This window comes from Lethenteron reissneri, chromosome 26 (genome assembly GCF_015708825.2).
Source record: "Lethenteron reissneri isolate LAM-NWPU_2019-01 chromosome 26, ASM1570882v1, whole genome shotgun sequence".
Taxonomy (NCBI): Eukaryota; Metazoa; Chordata; class Hyperoartia; order Petromyzontiformes; family Petromyzontidae; genus Lethenteron; species Lethenteron reissneri.
In genome coordinates, this window is record NC_083804.1 from 18,419,740 (window position 1) to 18,444,093 (window position 24,354).

The 24,354-nt window shown below is 45.2% G+C and overlaps 2 protein-coding genes across 11 annotated transcripts in view; both read left to right on the forward strand.

Moving 5' to 3' along the window:
• The window catches only part of DYNC2H1 (dynein cytoplasmic 2 heavy chain 1), a 182,025-nt gene extending 174,670 nt beyond the window's left edge, over positions 1–7,355 (forward strand). For all 4 annotated transcript variants that reach the window (XM_061560348.1, XM_061560350.1, XM_061560351.1 and 1 more), the window contains exons 89-93: positions 2,603–2,692; positions 3,148–3,257; positions 4,556–4,637; positions 5,324–5,440; positions 6,115–7,355. In XM_061560348.1, coding sequence (XP_061416332.1) covers positions 2,603–2,692; positions 3,148–3,257; positions 4,556–4,637; positions 5,324–5,440; positions 6,115–6,273 — 558 coding nt within the window. In that variant the 3' untranslated portion in view covers positions 6,274–7,355. The remainder of the gene's footprint in view (positions 1–2,602; positions 2,693–3,147; positions 3,258–4,555; positions 4,638–5,323; positions 5,441–6,114) is intronic.
• A 6,207-nt stretch (positions 7,356–13,562) lies between these two features.
• Positions 13,563–24,354, forward strand: part of LOC133347769 (glutamate receptor 4-like) — an 85,040-nt gene continuing 74,248 nt past the window's right edge. For all 7 annotated transcript variants that reach the window (XM_061560352.1, XM_061560354.1, XM_061560355.1 and 4 more), the window contains exon 1: positions 13,563–14,287. In XM_061560352.1, the coding sequence (XP_061416336.1) occupies positions 14,206–14,287 (82 nt within the window). In that variant the 5' untranslated portion in view covers positions 13,563–14,205. The remainder of the gene's footprint in view (positions 14,288–24,354) is intronic.

Genomic DNA, 24,354 nt, shown 5'->3' on the forward strand with positions numbered 1-24,354 from the left:
TAGTTTGCTACAGTGCAAAATAAGTTCGAGATATATACCAATGGGGCCTTACCATCAGCCCCACAAAAACCAAGCACCTGTGGAGAGAGTGGAGAGGTGTTCATACTTGGGTAGTGTGCTTATGACCAGTCTTCTCGGCCACAGTTATGCCCTCACTTCTCTATACTTGCGAAACGTGGAACTGTCTAAAGGAACATTTGCGCCAGATTGAAAAATTCAGTCTCGCCTGTCTACGATTTATCCTGGGTTTAGAAAAGACTGGATTGTGTAAGGAGTTCATAGATCCTTGAAAGATCGGGATATGGTCCCATCAGTGAGCTCCTCCGGCAACGGAAGCTGCACTGGCTGGGTCATATGGCCCGTGTGCCCAGCCACCGCATACCCAAGCAGCTTCTGTTCGTTCAAATATATGGGGCTAAATGAGCACTGAACGGACTAGAGAAGAGATGAACTGATGTGGTGTAGAAGGATATGGAGTTGATTGGACTTTACAATGACTGGTACCAGTCGTGTCAAGATCAGCCTTTGTTGAGATCACGTCGCTGTCTGCTTTTCGCTTGCAAGTTTCAGATTTACTGCAATACACCCGTCCTTGGACAGGCAAAAGACTAGTTATATAAACACTATGTTACACAGCGGGCAGGAGAAATTGAGGGAAAACATGTTCTTGATAGACAGGCTACAGCGATGAGTGGGGAAGAGTTTCTGCTTCAGAGGGAGGATATGCAGAAGAGCAGGATCAGAGAATGCATGTACAATCGAGAGTTTGTGTATTGGAGCAGTAGGGAGGCACCGAGTTAAGGATAGAATGAGGGAGAGTGAGCGTCTGTGTGCCGTCGAGAGAAAAGGAACACACTGTGCAGTACAGAGTACGGGCATGTGGAGGGTGCTGGAGAGGACCAATAGGAGAGTGCGGCACAGAGCTTGAGGGAGGGGGCAAATGGCAATTAACTTTACTTTCGCAGAATGCAATTAACTGTGGGACATTTTTTATTTAAACGATGGCCGTAGATAATGGGGTTTTTCAGCGCTTATCTGTGTGCAGGCATGAGTGTCTGAATATTAATAATGAGCTGAGCCACAAAGATGGCGGGGTGTCTCAAGAGGCTCGTAATGGCCAAGTTGAATCACTCGGTCAGCACTACTCAGGTTCTGGGTTCGATTCCCAGGCTCCGACTCAACCAAATTCATAACTGGTCCTTGTGTGGAGTGAACTTTATGGTCATGGCCTGGTCATCAATGAATGCACAGAAAACACATAGCCCCCATCATATAATACATTTAATTCCATATTTAATTTGGCCAGGCCATCTCTGAGGGTTCATTTGGCACAGAGTGACTAAATGATTTGTAAACATGGCTGTAACTAGCACCTTATCTAAATATTTTGCAAAGGAATACAAATAATTAAGTAGGCAATGTGATTGGTTGAATCATTGAAAGGAAATAACATTACATACATCACCGTATCGGCCTCCTTCCAGATTAATATTACAGAAAGCTCACTCTGGCAGTATCACCAGATAGATCATTATAGGATGTAAGGCATTCTCATGCCGCGTGTCATTACTTAAGCCGTGTCTGCGTCCGTTTTATTTATTGCGTTCATTTCTGTAGCTTTTGTGTCTTGAGCCTCGTGGTGTGATCCATGTCATATGGCTCTTGTTCAATGGCTCATGTTGTGCATGTCTTGTGTCGTGTGTGTCATGTCTTCTTTGTTGTGTTATACCATGTGTCTTGTGGAATGTCGTTTCTTGTATCCCATGTTGTGCATGTCTTGTGTCGTGTGTGTCATGTCTTGTTTGTTGTGTTATACCATGTGTCTTGTGGAATGTCGTTTCTTGTATCCCATGTTGTGCATGTCTTGTGTCGTGTGTGTCATGTCTTGTTTGTTGTGTTATACCATGTGTCTTGTGGAATGTCGTTTCTTGTATCCCATGTTGTGCATGTCTTGTGTCGTGTGTGTCATGTCTTGTTTGTTGTGTTATACCATGTGTCTTGTGGAATGTCGTTTCTTGTATCCCATGTTGTGCATGTCTTGTGTCGTGTGTGTCATGTCTTGTTTGTTGTGTTATACCATGTGTCTTGTGGAATGTCGTTTCTTGTATCCCATGTTGTGCATGTCTTGTGTCGTGTGTGTCATGTCTTGTTTGTTGTGTTATACCATGTGTCTTGTGGAATGTCGTTTCTTGTATCCCATGTTGTGCATGTCTTGTGTCGTGTGTGTCATGACTTGTTTGTTGTGTTATACCATGTGTCTTGTGGAATGTCGTTTCTTGTATCCCATGCCTCCTGTGTGTCCCGTGCCATGCGTTGTCCAGTGTTTCACATAACTCTTGCCTCACTTATCTCTTGCCCATGTGTCCTGTATGAGATTCCATGTGTGTTATTGTGTCCCGTCTGTCAAGTCTCATACTGTGTCCCAAGTGTCATCTGTTACACCTTGTTCCCGACGTGTCATGTCCCGTTTGTTACGTCTCGTATTTCCTGTCGCAAGTGTCGTATCCCGTGAGTGATGTCTCACACCGAGTGTCCCACATGTGATGTTCCGTGTGTCACGTTCCATGACCTTGCTCACACTGTTTCTCACGTGCTGTGTCAGTGCCCATCGAGCTGGCACACCGAATGGGAGGGGCCCATTGACCCCATGCTCTACCTGCGCTTCGTGGTCTCACGTGCCCTTGCCCTGCAGGTCAGAGGTCACCAGGCATCATTTAACAATGTTATCATGCAATTACATACATGTCTTTGATTTATAATGTACAGCACATGTATGGTACATCCAAATGCTTTTCATGTATAATATATTATTTATACTATGTGTATGCATGCTGCGTGGTGTGTATGCATGCTGTTGTTTGTTAATGCTCTGTTTACTGCATGGTATATACTCGTGGTTTAACGATTTTCTCCCCCTCTTAATTGGTGTCATAATTCATTGGGGACGTTAGTAGCCTCTATTGGCATGGGCTGTCATAGGAACTCATTGCATAAAAGTCATGAAAAATAAATTAATCGAAAACATCCTTACACACAATTTGTGTATTGTGAGCTTACGAATCGGTATTGATCGGTGAGTCTATACTGCAAAGTGTATATGTGATCTGAATATGCGTTCACTCTGGTGCATATGCGTACCGTGTGCAGGGCTGGTTGGAACGTGCCAAGTCTGATTCTCTAATGGGCTCCGAGTTGGATCTCTCAGAGCTGTTTCACCCCCAGAGTTTTTTAAATGCCTTGCGGCAGCAGACGGCCAGGTATGTGTGAGAGTCCTTGTGTATGAGAGCATGAGTGTCTGGTAAACAAACCTTTCACTTCCTCGTGGCGCCAGGGAGTTAGCATTGTGGTCTATTTTGAGCAATGATATTGGAGGGAAGGTGAACACCACTGTGGCATGCTCACATCCACAATGGTGGAAAAACGTAGTCGCTGGTATGGTGCAAGAGAATGGTAACCCCTCCACCTTATATTTAATTACCAAAGAATCGTGGATACAAAACTCAATGCAAGATTGTGCCAGAGGCCCATAGCAAACATACACCCATGATGTCTTCTGGCCAAACCCCATTTATCAGACCAATTAGAAACTCCCATAATGAGGAGCTCTCAGAAATAACAAGCAAGTGCTACAGCTTGCTAAGTGGAATGTCTTAAGGCTTGCTGATAAGCTCCCATTCCTTTTGGAGGCTAGTCTGGTGCTACACGGATGTCTGTGGAATATAGGAGGTTCAATAGACTGGTTCTATCTCCTGTACTATAAGGGGTATCCTCCCCTAGGTAGATTGATGTTTAGACATTGCACTGGATAAATACTATGCTACATACACATAAACACCCACAATTCAATTACCCTGGTTTAAATCTTTACCATAATGCATAACATAGGTATGTGTCCCCATGACCGCCTGTTGCTTTGTTTCTAGCTCAATTTTCTGCTTTAACCTCGTGTCTCCACATTCTCATATCTCAGAGTTCTACTGAGCTCTAAAATACTCGTGTATCTCCATATTCCCATGTGACTTAATGTGTTTCTGTCCCCTGATTATATGTCTGTGCATGTATCTGCATCCCTGAATCTCTGTCCTCGTATACTTGTGCCGCGGTGCAATGTACGACTCCGAGGCAGGTTCCGTTAGGGGCTCACGCCAAGTTTATTAAGGGCTTACGCCGAACCAAAACCCCCCTAGCCTATAACTCCCCAGGGGACAGGGTACTGTGATCCCTACAACCCCGGCTAACTCGGCTCTCCTACCTGCCCCAGTGTCAGGACTACCCCAACCTCGGCCGGTCGGGCGGAGTAGCCTCCCCTAGCCTCGTGTGCGGACCACCTACCCCGAGTCCCCACTCCTACCTCCGACCAACCCCGGTTACATCCCGGGTCCCCCTTTAAATACCCCCCCCCCCCCCGGGGGCATGATGTCACCATCCCCCAAGGGCCGCCTGACGACACGTACTGCGACGCCACTCTCTCCGAGGGCGAGCGTGACGTGACGTCACCCACTACTCCCCTACACTTGTATGTGCGACCATTGTCCCGTTCACCTGCATCTCACAGGGAGCTGGGATGCTCCATGGACAGTCTTCACCTCGTTTCCTCCTGGACGGCTCCCATCCCTGGGGCGCGCGCGCAGGTCCAGGTATGATCTCAGTCTCAATATCTACGTGGTGACAAGCTTCACCCATGTGCAGGTTCCTGTTCCTGCGGTGTTAAATGTTACCTTTCAGCTTCATGTGATTGACATCTGTGAAGTTTTGTAATTGGCGTGGTTAATGTGGTTTCCATAATTCACGTAGTGTACAGAGTTAAAGTTTTTTTTCATGGATTATGCCGTTCATGTGGTTCACACTTGTGTGATTTCATCTGGCTCCTGTGATTTACGTATTGGCATGGTTTTTATGATTCCCATGATTTGTAGGACTCACAATGTCTTTGTTCCTGTGGTTCCTATTATTTAATTTCCATTGTTCACATGGTTGTAGATCATGTGTTTCACAAGGAATACAGTATATGTCAGAATAAACGTGGTTCCTTTGACTCCCTGGTTAATGTTGTTCGTGTGCTTCTTGTCGCTGATGCAGCTCCTGGGTTTCTAATATTTTCTGTGTCTCCAATAGTTCATGTGTTTAATATTTTTCAATGTTTCCGAAAGTTCATTAAGTTAATTTGGTTCACATGTTTCTTGTGGCTCCTATTCATGTGGTGTTCAAGTTTCCTGTGGCTGCTATGGTCCATGTAGTTACATTGAGCCACATGATTCCCATTGTCTCTGTGGTTCCCATGGTTCTTCCTTGGGTTGCCCTGGTTGCCATGGGCTTGGTGTAGGTGGGAGGCCTGCAGCTTGAGGGTTGTACGTGGGGCGGCGCGGGACTAGAGGAGAGTGTCCGGGACTCCCCAAGCTTGTGCCCCCTGCCAGCCTGCCGACTTGCCTGGGTGCCACAGGTGTGTATGTGCACACATGTGTACGCACTTATGTGTTTATGTGAGTGCAGAGTGGGGAGCGGCTGTTCCGTGGTTAGCGTCCCACGCTACCCACCTGGCAACCTGAGTTTTGATTCCCACTCACGACCAACATCGGTGACGAATATCTAAACCGGTCCTGGGCCTTCCTTAGGATGACTGAGCTTTGAATGAGTATTTGGTGCAGTATGTAAACATCAGCACTGGGGAGTTGGCTGCACAACCCTCTCGTGTGCCATATTGGCCTTCACATGTGCTCACTGGAGCAGCACTTGTGCCAACAGTCTGTAAAGGCAATACAGGGGATATGTTGGTATGCAAGTATATGTGAGTGTGCATATAAGTATGATTATGTATACCCATGTGTGAGTGCGTGTTTATGCGTATACACATTTATATGTGCGTGTATTTTCTAATATGTGAGTGTGCCGGACCCCTGCACTTGTATTTTTTAGGGGAATGCGTTTCTGCTCACATCTGTACAGAACCGTAATTTTGAAAATGTTCCTCCCCTTATGCATGCACCTGTAACAGAGTAATATATATATATACACCTGTATACACGTACACATAGAGTGCATGGCACATGAATGGTGAGGAGAGTTTCCCCGCTCATGTACGTGTGAATCTCTGTGTACACATGTGTACATGTACAGGACTCTCCCAGCATATACCGTGGTGGGGAGAGCGTGTCTCTGCCCGTGTACACAAGTGTGGAGCGCGACCACATCGTCACGCATGTGGCGGTCCCGTGTGACGGGGACATCGACAAGTGGATCCAGTGTGGTGCAGCCCTGTTCCTACGCATACAGTGATGCACACACAAGGCACAGACAGGCATACAAAAAACAAATATGCATACGTGAGGTCGTATGGGTTTCACTGCATTGTCAAGAGTGTTGCCTTTGCTGTGGAAAAAAATGGAAGCCCGTTTTTTCTCTAATGAACATGTGGATGAATGTAATAATGAAATGTTGAATCTTCATCAAGAGAACACATACACTGTACCTTCGTTATACTGCATCATATTACTGTATATTTACACTACTGTTTTTGATTTGTTTTTTGTTCACATTCCGAGTAAGCTTGAGTGGACCTCAGTTGCTTGCCTCGGTAATCTGGCTGGTCTCAGTGAGCTTTCTGGGCTGGAGTGTCTGGCAGAAGAGGAAGGCTGATGGGCAGTCATTCCCACCTATACTTGCCAAGGTTAATGGGCAAGAAGCTTTACTGGGCTTGGTTAGCATAATCCTATAAGGCTACAAAAATTGGGATCTAGAGTAAAGTACATAAAATTTGGAAACACATTAGATTAGGCACTTCCATGGTTAGACTTGGGGGGGGGGGGGGAACCGATCCTGCCAGCAAATGAGAGAAATTGGTTTGTAGAGATACAGATAGAGAGGAAGGCACACGGAGATACATACACACACTCAAATACATGGAGATACAGAGAGACACGGATATGTACACACACATGGAGAGATGGTGAGACAAGACACAGAGACACGGAAATACAGTTAGATGCACAGAGACACAATCGCACAGATCCACACAAACATGCTTTCTTTATTTATAAACAAAATGTCCTACATTTTTGCCCGCATTTCAGCCATGCATTTCTCAAAAACTTACCGTTAAAAAGTCGTAGCCTTATTTATAAGTACAAAAAACTTTAAAATACAGGAGCCAGTGTGTTGTAAACTTGCAGTGTTTCATGTCTCAGCAATATTACTCAGAAGATAGTGTATAACGTCAGCTTATAGGCTGTATGTGTCACATGCATGTTTGAAAAGTACATTGTGATCTCATGTGGCCTGTGGGCAACTACTTGCAAAGAGTCTAATTTAATAACATGTATTTCTCTATTCAAGAAACAATAAAAAATATAAGAAATTTCTATAGCGCCATAACCTGGCGAGCCACAAAAAAACATGACACAATGCGCATGGTGCAAAGGTACGTACGGTGATGCTCCCGATGCAGAGGGATACCTTTTGGAATGTATACCCCCCCCCCCTTCTGTTACCGTGGTTATTATGCCATCATTGAGCAAGCACAACAGCAAGGAAAGGACCACAACAACAACAAAGACATACGGGCAATCATACATGTCAATACAAAAAAAATGCTACGGTCGCAGATGACAGGTTTGAATCTCGGGAGCTGTAATGGGGGAGTTGGTGGGGGGTGGGGGTGATTGAGTGGGCGAGTATGGTTGTGTTAGACTGGAAGAATCCGATGAGCTCTGAAGCTTTTTCACAGATGTCCTGGCGATGGGGGCTGTTGCACCAGTAAGGGGGAATCCCCCTGCAAGTGTGGTCGAGGGTTCAAATGAGAAGTGGTGGCGACAGTGGATGACGAGGAGACACCGGGGGCTGTCCCAAGAGGAGGTGGCACAGTAAAAGAAGCAGATTGTGGTCGTGAAGTTTTGATTGTCTACATTTGGTGAGTGATAAACGGCAAATGAATGTATTGGAGGGAGAGATGGATCCACAGGAGATCATAACCAGTGCCTTCCAAGCACGGGGTGGTGGGGCACAGAGACATGGTCTCTGGTGGGTGTACAGTACATGCAAACTCCACTTTTCAACCAGAAAGAGTGGAAAAGGCTGTAGCCTGGGAACATTGCGTTTGTGAGGTCAGACGATGGTGAGATCTGAGTTTCTGTTAAGGACAGGAGACGGAATTGAATTGTTTCAATGTGATTATATAGTTATTGTTAGATGCAGTAGAGCAATAAACGTTTTTTAACAGATTATAAGACGAGAAAGAAAGAGAAGCACTTTTCACAAGAATTAAGTGCCTGTAAGTTCGCAGACTATACTGCAGCAGTTTCTCTGTCACCTAGAGCCAAAGGCTACTGATTCCCAAACGTGATCTCACTAGTGCCCCCAGAAACAATCTGCTTGGAGCTGCCTCCAGTCACGGTACAACATGTGACTCTAGGTTACAGACGACTGCTGATGAGGCAGCCTCTCTCCAAAAGTGTTATTAATGGGCACGTTACTCTGTACTATCAGGTGGTCGGCCTGTGGAGAAACTACCTGGAATATAAAAGGTGGCTCTACCATGAGAGGACACACTACTGCTAGAGTGGAAAAATACTGGATCATGTACTGGCTCTGGCAAGCTAAATTATCCAGGCAGTGGTAATTCTCTGGCCACTGTGTTAAGGTCAGTGCTTAGGACGACACACTGGCGTTTTAAAACCAGTGTAATATTGAAACAATGGGAGGCTGTTCAATGCCCGGGTCAAGAGATTAGCACCGATTAATTATCACGGTTGGCTGTGTACGGTGGGAAAGAAATTCAACATACAAGGGATAGCTCCCTATTGGTCAACCATATGTATGCAGATCTGGTGATTGCTGGCCACTCTGAGAAGTCGGAGATGCTACTGCTGAACCTGGAGCATACCGAAAGAATCAAGAAGAAGATACGATTAAGAGTTGGGAGCCTTACCATCAGCCCACAAAAACAAACCACCTGGGTATTTTATGCCATCAAGTGCTCAACTCTCCATTAGTGATGGGGCAGTTGTGGAGGGAGTTTCTGTACTTGAGCAGTGTGCTTATGACCAACTCCAGTTTGGCAGCCGAGGTCTCACTCTAAATCAGTCGAACGAAATATATGCATCAGCTGCGTAGCACTGTGTAAAAATGACCTGGCCTGTCACTCCATACAAAGCTCTGGGTCTTCTATACCACAGTTATGCCCTCCCTTCTCTATGCTTGCGAGAGTCCTCTAACAACAGTGGTTCTTAACTTTTTACTGCAGTCTGCACCTCTTTGGCTCTCAATCTTTAACAAATGCATGTTAATACACAGGTTTGGTTAAACAAATTAGTTGTGCTTACGTGCCCGTCCTTTGTATTTTCGATGATTTACCTTCGAAAAAAATATGGTATGTCTTGCACCCCCAGAAAGGGCATCTCGCACCCCCAAAGGGTGCGTGCACCCCAGGTTAAGAACCATTGCTCTAAAGCAATGTCTGTGCCAATTTGAAACATTCAGGCTATCCTTTACAATCCATCCTGGGTTTAACCAGACTGGATAGTGTGAGGAGCTCAGATCCTTGAAAGATCTGGACACAGTGCCACAAGTGAGCTCCGCCAAGTAATGCTGGTTCAGAAAGCCCACATGCCCAGGCAATGGGTTAGAGAAGAGGTGGATTGATGTGGTATAGAAGTGATGCTCACAAGAGGAGTGACGTTGAAAACGAGCAGAGCGACGAGCGGCTAAACAGAAAGTTAGCAGTGGGGGAGCACAGTGCATTTGTCAGTCATCTTAGTCGACCCATGGCACTGGATCTGTTCCATGAGCTACCAGTGGTTCTTTGACACTTCACGTGGCCTCAGTGCACCGAGTTTGGCACGAGCGCCGCGTGGTTCCCGCCGCAGTGGTGAACGGTTATTGTTGGGCATGGTGCCGCCAGTCCATAAGCAAACGAGAGCCGCCCACCGAAGTGGTGGAAGATTGGAGAGCTGTGCACGGGACTTGATGATTCGCTCACCTCAGAGCTGACCCAACTCAGACCTTGACCCTAGCACAGACCCTGAGCCTAAACCCCACTTCAAACCGGGTCTCTTTCACCACTGAACTCTTACTGTTAGCGTGCGGGGTGGATACAGACGTTACATATACATGGCACCCTTAAATATCGCGCGGGGGTTACGTTCTGAGAAAGTGCCGTGAAAGCCAAAACCGAGATATTCAATACTTAAATAATAAGGGTTAGGGGCCGTCCATAAATGACGTCACGCACTTGGGGGGGGCAGACATTTGTGACGATGTGTGATAGGGGGGGGGGGGGGGTTTGAGAAATATGATGTCACATCAAAATGCGCAACTTTAAATAAATATAGAATTGTTATAACACTAATTTACATTAATTGTCATTATTAACTATTTGATTATTTCAATTTACTAAGGTCACCTTTTATTTATTCCATGAAGGAGCATTTTGCTTCTCCATCAGAGAATGGAGAAGCTTACATTTTGAAAATGTTTTTAATTATTGTTATTAAAACATTTATTCTAATGATTCTACCAGGGCTTTTCATTCTGTGGAATGAATATCATTGTTATAATTGTACTCTCCATTTTGCTTCGTTCTGCTACAAAGTTTCAAGTATTTTTTTTATAGTTATTAGGGCCGTCCATAAATGACGTCACGCACCTGGGGGGGGGGGGTTAGACATTTGTGACGATGTGTGACTTAAAATATAGACAACACGTTCTAAATTTCGATTTAAAGCTTTCGTGACTGCAGGGATTCATCTTCTTGGTTCTTTCGGTAAAGTCACGTAGAAGGGAAGTAATAAAATAATAAAAATAAAACATAATAAAACAATTCTCACGACGTTTCGGCTACAACGCAAGCAGCCGTCCTCAGGTGAAAACCAGGTCCGTCGAGGCGACAGAGTCTGAATGAAACAGCACACGGGCTTGGAGCATATATATAAGCTGGGCGCATTGACAAAGGATGCAAATTCCTTTGTCAATGCGCCCAGCTTATATATATGCTCCAAGCCCGTGTGCTGTTTCATTCAGACTCTGTCGCCTCGACGGACCTGGTTTTCACCTGAGGACGGCTGCTTGCGTTGTAGCCGAAACGTCGTGAGAATTGTTTTATTATGTTTTATTTTTATTATTTTATTACTTCCCTTCTACGTGACTTTACCGAAAGAACCAAGAAAACAACACGTTCTACTTAATTAAATAGACTTTTTAATAAATGTTTTCTCCTACAACATCAGAGTGCAGCGCCACATTAAATACGCACTACAATGACAATAGTTTAAAGCGATTTGCAGCATGTTTTATTTACAAAATGGAAACATGGTTTTGGGGGGGGGGGGTCTGACTTTTTGTGACGCCGTGTGACGAGGGAGGGGGGAGATCAAAAATCGTCCAAAATCACGTGACGTCGTCTCTTTCACCACTGAACTCTTACTGTTAGCGTGCGGGGTGGATACAGACGTTTCATATACATGGCACCCATTAATATCGCGCGGAGGTGACGTTCTCAGAAAGTGCCGTGAAAGCCAAACCCGCGATATTCAATACTTAAATAATAAGGGTTAGGTATACAGAATAGACATCACGACTGTATATGCAAAATAAACGAATAACAAATAATTAAAATGACATGTAAAAACATTACATTCCTATACAATGAACAGTATACATACCGAGTCGCGTACTCACAGATGATGATGATGGTGATCCCAAGTGTGGGAATGCGTCTTTGTCCGTGATTTGGGAGCGGAAGTGAAGTGGGTAGCGCGCTGCGCTACGAGCCTGCCTTCCAATACAATTCCCGCTCACGACCAACACCAGTGACGATTATCTTAATCGATCCTGGGCCTCCCCTAGGTCGACTCAGCCTTAAATGGGTACCTTTTGCGATGTGTAAATGTCACCACTGGGGAGAAAAGGGTGCCGGGCGTGGTGCTGTGGCCACCCCACCTCCTTATAGCACTTGCCCCAACAGTCTGTTCATCAGCTATAGGGGAGAGAGGGGGGGGGGGTCTTTGATTGTCCGCTAGACAGAGGTGGGACAAAGTCATTGTTATGCAAGTCCAAGTCGAGTCTCAAGTCATCAAATTCATGACTCGAGTCTGACTCGAGTCCAAGTCACATGACTCGAGTCCACACCTCAGAGGTGGGACAAAGTCATTGTTATGCAAGTCCAAGTCGAGTCTCAAGTCATCAAATTCATGACTCGAGTCTGACTCGAGTCCAAGTCACATGACTCGAGTCCACACCTCTGCCGCTAGATGCTTGAACGGCAGAGGTTGAGGTGCGACTGGACTGCCTCGCGTCCCTCGCCCGCCCCGCACCACAGCAGCAGCCAAACAACACCATGGTACAGCACCTCCATGGATAGTATACCCGCGACATTAGCCCCCCCCCCCCCCCCCCCATAGCTAAATTGGTGTACAGAGAGGTTGTCCACGATAGAGGCCGTCCATAAATGACGTCACGCGATTTTGGAAGATTTTTTTACCCCCCCCCCCTCGTCACACGGCGTCACGAAAAGCTAGACCCCCCCTCAAATATGACGTCACAAAGCTGTGCCCCCCCCCCCCCCCCCAAAACATGCTTCAAATCGCTTGAAACTATTGTCATTGTAGTGCGTATTTAATGTGGCGCTGCACTCTGATGTTGTCGGAGTGTTATAACAATTAGTGTTATAACAATTCTATATTTATTTAAAGTTGCGCATTTTAATGTGACGTCACATTTCTCACCCCCCTCCTCGTCACATCGTCACAAATGTCTGACCCCCCCCCCCCACTAGAGGCGTGACGTCATTTATGGACGGCCCCATAGGTCGAAATATCGAACTATAAATCCGCGATATTCAAGGGATTCCCATACTGCCAGTATTCTCGTTGATGTTAGTTCATATTTCGATTTAAAGCTTTCGTGACTGCAGGGATTCATCTTCTTGGTTCTTTCGGTAAAGTCACGTAGAAGGGAAATAATAAAATAATACGTGACTTTACCGAAAGAACCAAGAAGATGTGAGTTCATATTTACAAGTGGAGGGAGATGTCGATTAACAAAAAGAAGTGGGAACTGCAACTGCACAAGCCGTCTGCCTCGCTGATGGTGATTCTATAAAACCCGCCACTGAAATTATCCAAATTAAGCTCACAAACACAGCGCTCACACTTCACTAATTAGCGGAAATAAGGCGAAAATTAAAAGAGATCAAAGAGACAGAGGGAGGCGAGAGACATGTGAGAAGAGGGCGTAGACGGAGAGAGAGACGAAAGGAGAGGGGCAAGGGAAGAGAACGGTGGGAAAGGGGAGCGACAGAGGGGTGGGGGGTGACAGGAGAAACAATGGGCAGAGACAATGGGCAGAGACAATGGGAGCGAGTGGGAGCGGAAGCTCACGCAGCTTCACGCGAGGTTGGAACGGAGAGAACATGTTGCCTTGATGAACGTGGAGGCACGGAGACGCACACGCGTAGAGAAACACGTGGAAAGGCGTGGAGAGGTAGAGCATGTAAGGGAGCGCAGGGCCCCGTGGGGGCAGTGTGGAGCGAGGCGCGGACCATCGGCGAGAACAATGGCTATTGTTGCGAGATCAATCTCTCACTGCCATTGATCGAGTGGTGCGAGGGAGATAACGAGCGGGAGAGAGCAACGGGGAGAAGAGATAAACGAGCGATGGAGAGAGACGGAGGGGGATGAGGTGGAGGGAAACGGTATTTAATGTGAAGATATATGTCCCGTTGACATAAGCCTGCAGCTATTGGGAGGGCGAGAGAGAGAGACGAGGGGGGGGGCGAGCGAGCTGTCGAGATTGTACACAGCGAGAGAGATGGAGAGAGGCACAGAGACATCGACAAACACAGAATAGAGGTTAGAGAAATACACGGGGGCGAGATAGGGACACAGAAAGGTAGAGATATACACACGTGGAGACAGAGTCGGAGATACACAGAGTATAGGTGGGGGGGGGGGGGGGAAGATACGAGAGCAAAACCCAGGGAGAGGGAGGCGGCTATAGAGAGAGGGAGGAAGCGGGGAGGGAGGGAGGTGCACAGGCGCACACAGAGAGGAGCTTACAGGGAGAGACGGCTGCGCATGGAGGGGGTGGAGAGAGATGCGGTCTCGATGTCGGACGGACTGCTGCTGCTGCTGTTGTAATATCGGCAGCATTGACGCGCTGGCGTGAGGACGAGACGGGCACGTCAGAGCGGAGAGAAATAGAGAGAGGTTGGAGACGATGGCCTGGATCTTCAGATTCATGTCGTGTTTTGCTGGCCTCTGTTTTGCCGCCGGGGCTTCTCCGGGCAGCGTGCAGATCGGTAAGCAATTGCATCGCATCAGCAGCAGCATCACCATAGTAGCTGCAGTAAGACCATCAGCAGCGGCGGTAGCAACAGTAGCTGCAGTTGCCAGCATTGTCACCATCATCGATAGAAGCAACAACATCGGCATCATTATTGGGAGTGCAAGCAGCGTCGCCGTCGTCGTTGACAATAGCAGCATCGTCAGTAGCATCATCAGGAGCAGTAAGAGCATCGTCAGCAGTAGCAATAGCATTGTCAATAACATCGTTACCATGATCAGTTATAGTAGCATTACATCATTGTCACTTAGTTATCAACAAGTCCACATGATCGTTGTCATCGCCAATGCCATCAGCATCAGTAGTATATGTATCGTCACCATCATCAGCAATCATCATATCATTACTTTAACAGAATCTGCAGAATTGCCAACAACTCCAGGTCTCAATTTCCATCAATCGTCAACAGCATCATCGTTATCAGCAGAATTGTCTTGGTCATCGTCGCGATCAGAATACAATAGAATATTTGATCAGCGCTCGTCGTTATTGCAATATTAAAGCGTCGCCATCAACATCACATGCTTATCATCACCTGTAGCCACATCATCAGCAGCTTCAATACATTGGCTAATGAGCACGATCTTAATTACAACATGCCGTCACCACCACCACCACCATCGGCAGCAGCACAACCGTCATGGTGCTGCTGCTGCTGATAAAATCCCTGCGAAAATCGCAATAAATTCCATACCGCGAGTAGCGAGGGACCCCACGGGGATGTTAACAGTGATGCTGGTGAAATTGATGGCGATTTCCGTGAAGGTGATCATTATGTTAATGTCCATGGTAATGACAATGGTGGGTGTTTATGGTGGTGGTGATGATCGGTATTGTTCATACAGTAATGGTCATGGTAATGGTGATAGAAGTGGTGATGATGATGGTGAAGAAGACGGTGTTCAGGTGTTGATGTGGATGGCTCACAATGGTAGTGATACTGCCAGTGTCAATCATGATGGTGATGTGTTTGTGTATAAGGTAGTGATGGTGGTGACGATGACAATAATATTCGTGGTGGTGATGACGACGACGACGATGGTGATGCTGATCAGGATCCTTTTGTGGACGCTGTGTGTCCTGCTGTGCTCCACACGAAGAAGCTTAGGGACTTCTCAGTCACAATTCGTGTCCTCTCCTCGCTGTGCTTGTGAAAGCTGCAGGACGCCTTTTCAGAAACATCTGTGCGACATTTAAACATTCAGGCTGGCCTGCTTTAAAGAACCATCCTGGGTTAGAACCAGGCAAGATTCACTTAAAAGATCTGTCCATGGTATCAGGAGTTATTCCAGGACGAGGCGAGCTGCGTTGGCTGTAGCCCGCATGCCCAACATCTTCTGTTTGTCCGGACAGAGGGGGGCTAAACAGACACGGCACGATCTAGAGACGAGACATGCGATTTGTGTAGTGTGTATGGTGTGTGGTATATGTGTGGTATGTGTCATTTATGTGTGTGGTGTCTTCGTGTAGTTTATATGGTGTGCATGTGGCGTGTATGCGGTGGCTATGGTGTGGGTGTAGTTACGATGGCACGTGTGTGATATTTATGGTGTGTATACGTGTGGTATGTGTGGTATCTATGGTGCACATGTGGTGACAATAGTCTGTGTGGTGTGAATCTGGTGTCTATGGCCTGTGTGTGGTGTCTGGTGTACGTGTGGGGTCTGGTGTACGTGTGGGGTCTGGTATACGTGTGGTGTGTGTGCGTGTTGTATTTACGTTGTGTTTGCGGTCACTATTGGTGTGTTTGTGGTGCCTATGGGGCGTATGTGATGTATGTGATGTGTGAGCATGTCTTTGGGATTTGAGGTGTCTGTGGTGTTTCGTAGATGCTCGCTAACAGCACTTGCCTCAATAGTATGTTAAGGCTATGCGGGAGATATTTGTCTTATGTCCATTGTGTATGTGAGGTGTTTGTGTGTGGTCTCTGGCAGATGTGTTGAACTTCTATCACACCGTACGTATGCCAACCGTGCTAATCGAAGGTGCATGTGGTAGCCATTGGATGTGTGTGGTGTTTACGTGGTGTTTGTGTGTTGTATCTATCGTGTATGTCAGATGTCTATGGTGTGTCTAGTGTTTATGGTGAATACGTGGTATACATTGTGTGTGTGGTGTCTATGGTGATTGAATTCGAATACCTTCATTGTTTCAACCATGTCACTTTCTGCAGTTGTATTTACAAATTCGCTTAGATATAACCGCACACTTATTGTTCGTGCTTAACAACTAATGACGGTGGGGTTTATGTCGTCACCGGGGAATACGGTATGAAGGTAACTGGAGTGTGAATTGTGTTCTTACAATCTGGTGTTTGCACAGTATATGCAACACCGAGTCACGTGGGAGATTTGTGGCTGTCTGGGATTGTAAATGCACATTTAAGATTAAACGATATACGTCCAGGGACAGGGCACGGTGGCCGATGATCAAGAATAATGATGGACTAGTAGCCGAGGAATGAAATGTAACCGAGAGGACGTCCACCAGGGAGATGGAGCGATGCAATCGGTTTGCGTGCAGGAGCCAGGTGGAATTGTACATCGCAGGATTGTGAGAGATGGCGGTGGCTTGGGAAAGGCCTTCATCTGTATTTGTTTGAGAATTTTCAAAAAATCTCTCAGAAAAATATAAACTTTGAAAAATGGTTCCAAGCACATTAAAATCTTGTTGGCCCAACATTCCACACGTTTACTGGGAAATTATATATTCTTATAAAAAAAATATGTACTTGTTGTTAATAAATAAAAGTTAAACATTTTACAACCCAGGCGCATATATTTGTAGAATCAAACAAATAAGTATGCAAACAGAAAGTATAAATGTGGCAAATCTAAATCGAAGAACCTTTGGATTCAATGAAATGTGGACAAAGGTCATGCACCAAAGTGTTGCACTTCAAAGTCATCTCATCATCAGCAACTCTGGTCTTTCCACTCCTGGGTGAAGGCCTCCCCACACCATTGCCATCCCTCATGCTCCTTGCGCGTGCTACCATCCATCTCACTCCTGCACATGAACTGATACCATCACTCCATCTCCACATTGGTTGTCCTCCTAGATGTTTTCTATCATTTTGGCCGCCATTGTCACCAAATGTTGTCCGTCGATCATCATCCCATATTGTGTTGTGTCCTGCTCCAACTTATTTACGTTTCTTCATTGTAAAAATGTCTCTGAATTGTGTTTGTTTTTTGATCCATATGTTCCCTTTTTTATCTCGGCAAAATTCCAAGCATGCATCTCTGCACGCTTGTTTGCACACTTTTCAGCTTTTTCCCCATTATCTTTGCCAGTGTATATGTGTTTCTGATCCATCGTTACATCTGGCAGTGTCCACTGATTGAACATTTTCTTCACACACATTTGGTACGCTCCTTTTCATAATCATGTTCAATTTACGAAAGGGCACTCCATCATTGCTTTGTTCTCTTTATTTCATAGTTTTTATTCCACTCCACCTTCAATAATTGCCCTAGGTAAATACATATTCCACTGTGTTTTCAAATTGGGTCCTTTAACAATGTATTTGTTTGGCACAAACTTGTCGCGCATTGCTTTTATTTCGCTCATTTTATCTCGGGTACAATTGCTCAAACATCTTTGCGAAGTGTTTCCATTGCTTAATGTAATTTGTGTTCACTCCTGGAAAATGACCATTATCTGCAAATATTAGACAGCTTAAACCTTCCTCCATTCACGTTTAAGTCTTTATAGCTGCAAGAGGTTCACATCTTCTGTAACGTTGCTGTAAATAATTGGCGAGAGTGTGTATCATTGCCCGGCTGCTCTGCTAATTTGTAGTTTATTATTTTCATTGAATCTCCATTTTGCAGCAGCCATTTGTACATGTTTTTAATGTCTACATATTTTTTATTGTTAAAGCGTTGGCATGCGAAAGCTTGGATGACTGCCGCAGTCTCCACTGAATGGAATGCCTTTCATCACCAATATCAGCCCGGCAAAAGTGTAATTTTATATCTCTTCGCAAATTTGGTTGATGTTGCAGATTGGGGTCTAGTGGAAAAGTCTTTCTTAAATACAGCTGTCTATACTGTGTTAAGGTTTCGTCTGGCGCTCTTAGAGCTACCACTTGTGATTTTCAAATTTTCTGCAACGTTCATGTTCCAATTAATTATCATGACACCTTCAACCACTCTGTTGAGTTCAGCTCTTATTTTCCTGATGATTTTACAGTTCCGTATGTTCTTTCTGTAATTTGGAACTTTCATCTTTCATGACCTCCCTCTTTTGTTTTCTCCGTTCGTGGCAATATATAAGATTTATTTGTGCTCACCTTTTTACTTTCCCCCTAACTTGCAGTGAACGGTCCAAAGAGTGCTGGCTATTTAATGATTAAAAGTGATGGTATCCCGTTCATCAGTTTGCCTCTCTAGGAGTGTGGATCTGTTGTTTAGAATCGGATTATATGCTCCTCCCTCCTGAACTTGTGTTTAATCTTCGTTATCTTGTCTTGTTACCCTAAATGTAGTTACGTCCTATATTTGGCAACGGGTGAAGCATAACTACCATCTTACCAACCTGTGGCCGCTTCCTGTGTTAAATTTACTGAAGGACAGTCATGGCTGACATTCTTGAGTTTGTTTATCGATGGGAATAAACAAAAAATTCAGCAAAATTCCTACAATTTGGGCTCCTCCAAATCCGCTTTCGAAGACTTCTATTTGAAAACGGCATTATCTTCACGTGTCGCCTGTCTGTGAACTCTACCCAAAACACACAATGTTTGTCCAACAACGTAGCTTAACGTTGGCCCAACGATGCATGTTCACTGCAGGGTAGTGCACGTTCTGCTCTCTCGTTCCACTAATCCAATGCCACCGAAGACTCCCATTACTAGTGTCGTGTGTTTTGCTCTCATTTAGAAGTGGCTGGTGTGGGGGGGGTGGATCTTATTTAAGTTTAGGAACTGACAGGCGTATTTGACAAGCGCATGCGCAGCATGGCACAGGAGGTGGATGTGCCACTTTATTGGCCTAAAAAAACAATAAAGCGCGTGCACAATCAGAATCAGAAACGGTTTTAATCGCCATGTAAGTTTGCACAAACAAGGAATTCACTATGGCGGGACGGTGCATACATTGAACAAGTAGGAATCTTAACTTATATAAAAGGTATACACTCTAACTATACTAACGTTACAAAGTATAAGTAATACCAAAGGGCTAAAATCTTTAAAATGATGAATAAGTAGACCTTATAAAATGCGAATGTAAAATGTTAATTAGCCGTATTAAACAATCTTAAAATACAAAAATACAAATAAGATTACACGTTGTAAGTATGGAAAGGTGTTATTATGTAGATAAAATGTTATAGTAAGTGTAACAGTCATTTTAAGTGTAAAAGTCATTTTAAGCCCTTGGCCTTGTTGAGGAGGCCAACAGCAGATGGGAAAAAACAGTTTTTATGACGTGAGGTTTTGGTCCTGATGGACAGTAGCCTTCTGCCGGAGGGGAGTAGCTGGAACAGAGAGTATCCAGGGTGCGAGGAATCGTCCGCAATCTTACAGGAAGTCTGTGATCCATCTGCAGAGCGTCCCTACTATCGGATGTCTTCATTTAAAGCGCGACCCAATTACTTCACAGCAGGGGTGTGGGGGGGGCAGACCAACAATACTCGCATGTGTTTACCAGTGGATTACATGCAGTAACTTGTTTAATCCCAGCCACGAGCTGCAGACACTTTTGTGGAACCGTGCTTACATTCTTGATGAAAATATTAAATAGTTAAGCAGTTTGTGCATTTGAAAACGTGCAAAAGTTGTTGAGATGTGTTTTTTTTTATATTTTTAATTTTCTCAAGCGGAGCTATGCCCCACCGACCTCTGATTGTTTGGGGACAATATAAACACGCACACGTGGGGTGATCGTTGCTGAGCTGCAGTTTTTGATGTCAGTTTAACACGTCGGCTTTCGCGACAACCCATACTTGTTGACTGTCGGGTGGTGGCGGGTTTTAACGACGCACATTAACACGATCTCACCCAAAAAAAGAAACCTCTTATGGAGTTTTCGATGTGAAATCCGAAGCCGGAAAGTACTAAAGTCACTCAGAGAGCCATCTAGGAAACGACTCGACTTCTTCCCGCACAACACAAACACCCACTTTATTTCAATGCTTCCAGTAAAATAACCTTCAATGACGGTCAATTCAGCTCGACGATGGTGGCTTTAGCTTAAAATGTGGAGGGCCAGTGGTGTGGTGAGGGGCTGCCAGACGGGGGCGGAGTGGTATGGGATGATAGGGGAGAATGGATCAGTGTCTCTCGCTATCTCTGTATACTCAGCTAGCTTAACTACCCGGCTTGGATTCACCACGCCCGGCCGCCTTTGTCTCCCCAGTGGCGATGTTCACACACCACACCAGTTACTCGTTTGAGGCTGAGTCGACCTAGGGGAGGCCCAGGACCGGTTCAAATAATCGTTACCGGTGGTGGCCGTGAGCGGGAATCGAACTCGGGTCGCCGAGTTCGTAGCGCAGCGCGCTAACCGCTACACTACCGCTCCCCCCACATACACGCGCTTGCTGCAGACACACACAACTTTCAGGGTGTGTACGGCAGTAAACGACTCAAGTAATAAAGCAGCAATGCTGCGCGAAGAACGCCTTAGACCTGCAACACATGTGTTTCACTTTACTCGTGGAGGGCTGGGGGGGGGGGTGCATGACATCAGCAGGCACACTGCGTAACGCTTCCGCATGCGGGCGACATCACAGATGTGACGTCACAGCTCACTTTCCGTGCAAAATCTATCCATTATTGCGCCCCCCCCCCCCCCCCAAATACAAACGTCTATTTTTATACTTTTTGCATGGTGTACAGTCTGGAAACTACCCACATGGAAGATTTCAAGTTTGTTGCATGTCGGGAAGTACACTAAACATTTTGAACAGACACACATATTCACAAATTTCCCTTTTTTATATATACAATAGAACTGATGAATTTGTCAATGTGGGTTTGTATTTCTTCGTCTGGGTCTTTGTGTCACAGTATCTCTGGTACCTCTCCACGTGTTTGTGTTTGTGTGCATGTGCATCTCTCTCCGTGTTTGTGTCTATCTTCATCTCTTTGTCTCACTCCGACTATCTCGGAGTCTCGTTCTGTGTGCCTCTACATTTTGCTGTCTGTCTCCTGTGTCCATCTCTTTCTCTTGGGCCCTTCTCCACTACGGGTGCACATACGTTTCCCAGGGCTGCAATAGCACAATTCCAAGTGCCTTTAAAAATGTAGCAGGCAGATTTAGTATTAAACATGGTAACCAAGATAGATAAACCATAATAAAATACATATAGACTGGCTGTGGATTGATAGAAGCATCAGTGAGAGTCTGAGTTATTGCCATGAGCATGTGGGTATTATAGCCGCCATGGCACATGAAATTGTGAGACCAAAAGCATGCCCAGCAGTGTCTGTGATGATATTCACACAACCTACCAGGTGCACGTTTAAAGCTGAGTTGACCTAAGCGAGGCCCGAATCAGGCTCATACTAATTGGTAATGGAATTTGCAGTGTATCATAACCAGAAATTTCACTCAGGTCAGTTTGACCACGGAATAATTTTTATAACCTCATTGCCACCATTTTGCACTGCAAGTGACAGTGCCTATCGAGAGCCGGGTGGTTGCATGTTTTTAATGCAGTGCTTGGCAGGCAGGGGTTGGTGGACCACACAAAGTTGATCAAATAAGGAATCCCCCGTTATACGTGAGAGATGCATTCCTGGGATATGCTACTTAACTCGAAACTACAGTACTTCAAACGAACTCAAATTTTCCCATTGACGTGTCAAGCATTCCTAGCTGACGTTTGTCCGAAGAAAATGCGCGACTAAATGTCGTGAAGTGTACAAAAATGCATACGATTATAAGTTAACGTACATTTTCACTCATGATAAAGTCAAATAATTTGTTTTAATTACCAGAGATGAATTGCAAGCTTGCCGATCAAGGCTTCTTGGGGTGAGCAGTTGGTGGGGTCGGATCACCTGCCTCTTCATCTGACAATGAAGCTGGAACCACAGAAATGTTCACCAGAGGAAGCTGGCTCTCTTCTGAGCTCTTCAACTGATCATCTGCTGGATTGATTGCAGTATATTGAAACAAAATGTGTCCAAAGACAGCTGAACAGCATGTAGGTACAAAATAAATCACGTCACGTAGGTATAAAATAAATCACGATTTATTTTATTTTCTACCTACGTGACTTTACCGAAGGAACCAACGAGTATGGATTCCTGCAGTCACGAAAGCTTCAAATCTAGCATGTTTCTTCTTCTGCTGTGAAAGCTTCTTGGAGCAGTGAATGCAAGTTAATATTCGTGGTTGTGGTGGATAGCAGAGGTGTGGACTCGAGTCATGTGACTTGGACTCGAGTCAGACTCGAGTCATGAATTTGATGACTTCAGACTCGACTTGGACTTGCATAACAATGACTTTGTCCCACCTCTGAGGTGTGGACTCGAGTCATGCGACTTGGACTCGAGTCAGACTCGAGTCATGAATTTGATGACTTCAGACTCGACTTGGACTTGCATAACAATGACTTTGTCCCACCTCTGGTGGATAGTTTAATCGGCTTCATTTTCAGCTCATTGTTCTAGCTGCATCAGATCCTCGTTTTACAGGTCCTCGCCATAGGACTCAAGCATATCCACCATGTCCGACTCTACATGATTGAGTCCAGCTATTTTATGATGCAATACTGTGCCGTACGCACATAGCACGTACCACGTGGACGGGAGGCCTCCACGTGGTACGCTTCGCGCGTACAGAGCAGTATTTATATCGCAAAATACCTTCATATACAAAGTAGATGCGTGCCTGGAACTTCGTTCATAAATGGAAACGGCGTATATTGAATCGCTTATAACATTAGCCTTTGTAACTTACCATTTCATGCTATAAACACTTCATAACTTACCATTCATATTGTAAACGACTTATTTTGAGAATACTATATTTTATACTGTACAGTTTTTAAATAAAATACCGACCTAAATAAAATAACTGGACTGTCAAATATATTCACACTCACCGGTGTGGTCATAATTTTGCATTGCCCACCGAACACCATAGGGGCCGTCCATAAATGACGTCACACGATTTTTGACCCCCCCCCCCGTCACACGGCGTCACAAAAAGTCAGACCCCCCCCAAATATGACGTCACAAAGCTCTGCCCCCCCCCCAAATATAAAACATGTTTCAAATCGCTTTAAACTATTGTCATTGTAGTGCGTATTTAATGTGGCGCTGCACTCTGATGTTGTAGGATAAAACATTTATTTAAAAGTCGATTTAATTAAGTAGAACGTGCTGTCTATATTTATTTAAAGTTGCACATTTTGATGTGACGTCACATTTCTCACCCCCCCCCCCCCGCCCTTGTCACACATCGTCACAAAAATCTGACCTCCCCCATAGGTGCGTGACGTCATTTATGGACGGTCCCATAGCACGTTGCTGCACGCTGATTGTCCGAGACAAATGTAAAGCAACATTCTATCGCCCACCGCAATGCGCAACAACGCTCAATTAAACTTATCTAAGAAAATAATGCAATTATAATATGTAAATGTAGATGGAGAACGGTATCACTTAGCAATTTCAATGTATTTATGAGTGTAAGTTCGTAACACAGCAATGTACTGCATTTTAAAGTGGTTTGAAATGTGTTTACGGTTCAACAAAAAAGGGAAACATTGTTAAACTCATAAATAATAAGAAATATTGTACATTTGCGTGTAACACTTTAAACATACTGTATGGTAAATAACACGTAAAATAAGATAACAATTAGTAAAAAAAACATTTGTATCTTCACTTACTTTAGTCCTGATGCTGGCTTGCTTGTCAGAAGGGGGGCAATTAGACACCACGATTATACAGGGGGGTGGGGGGCACTCACGCGCACAAACGTACACAGACAGACACACACACACACACGGGGGGCACGCGCGCACGCACAAATACAAAGCCGCCCCGTATAGCCTCCT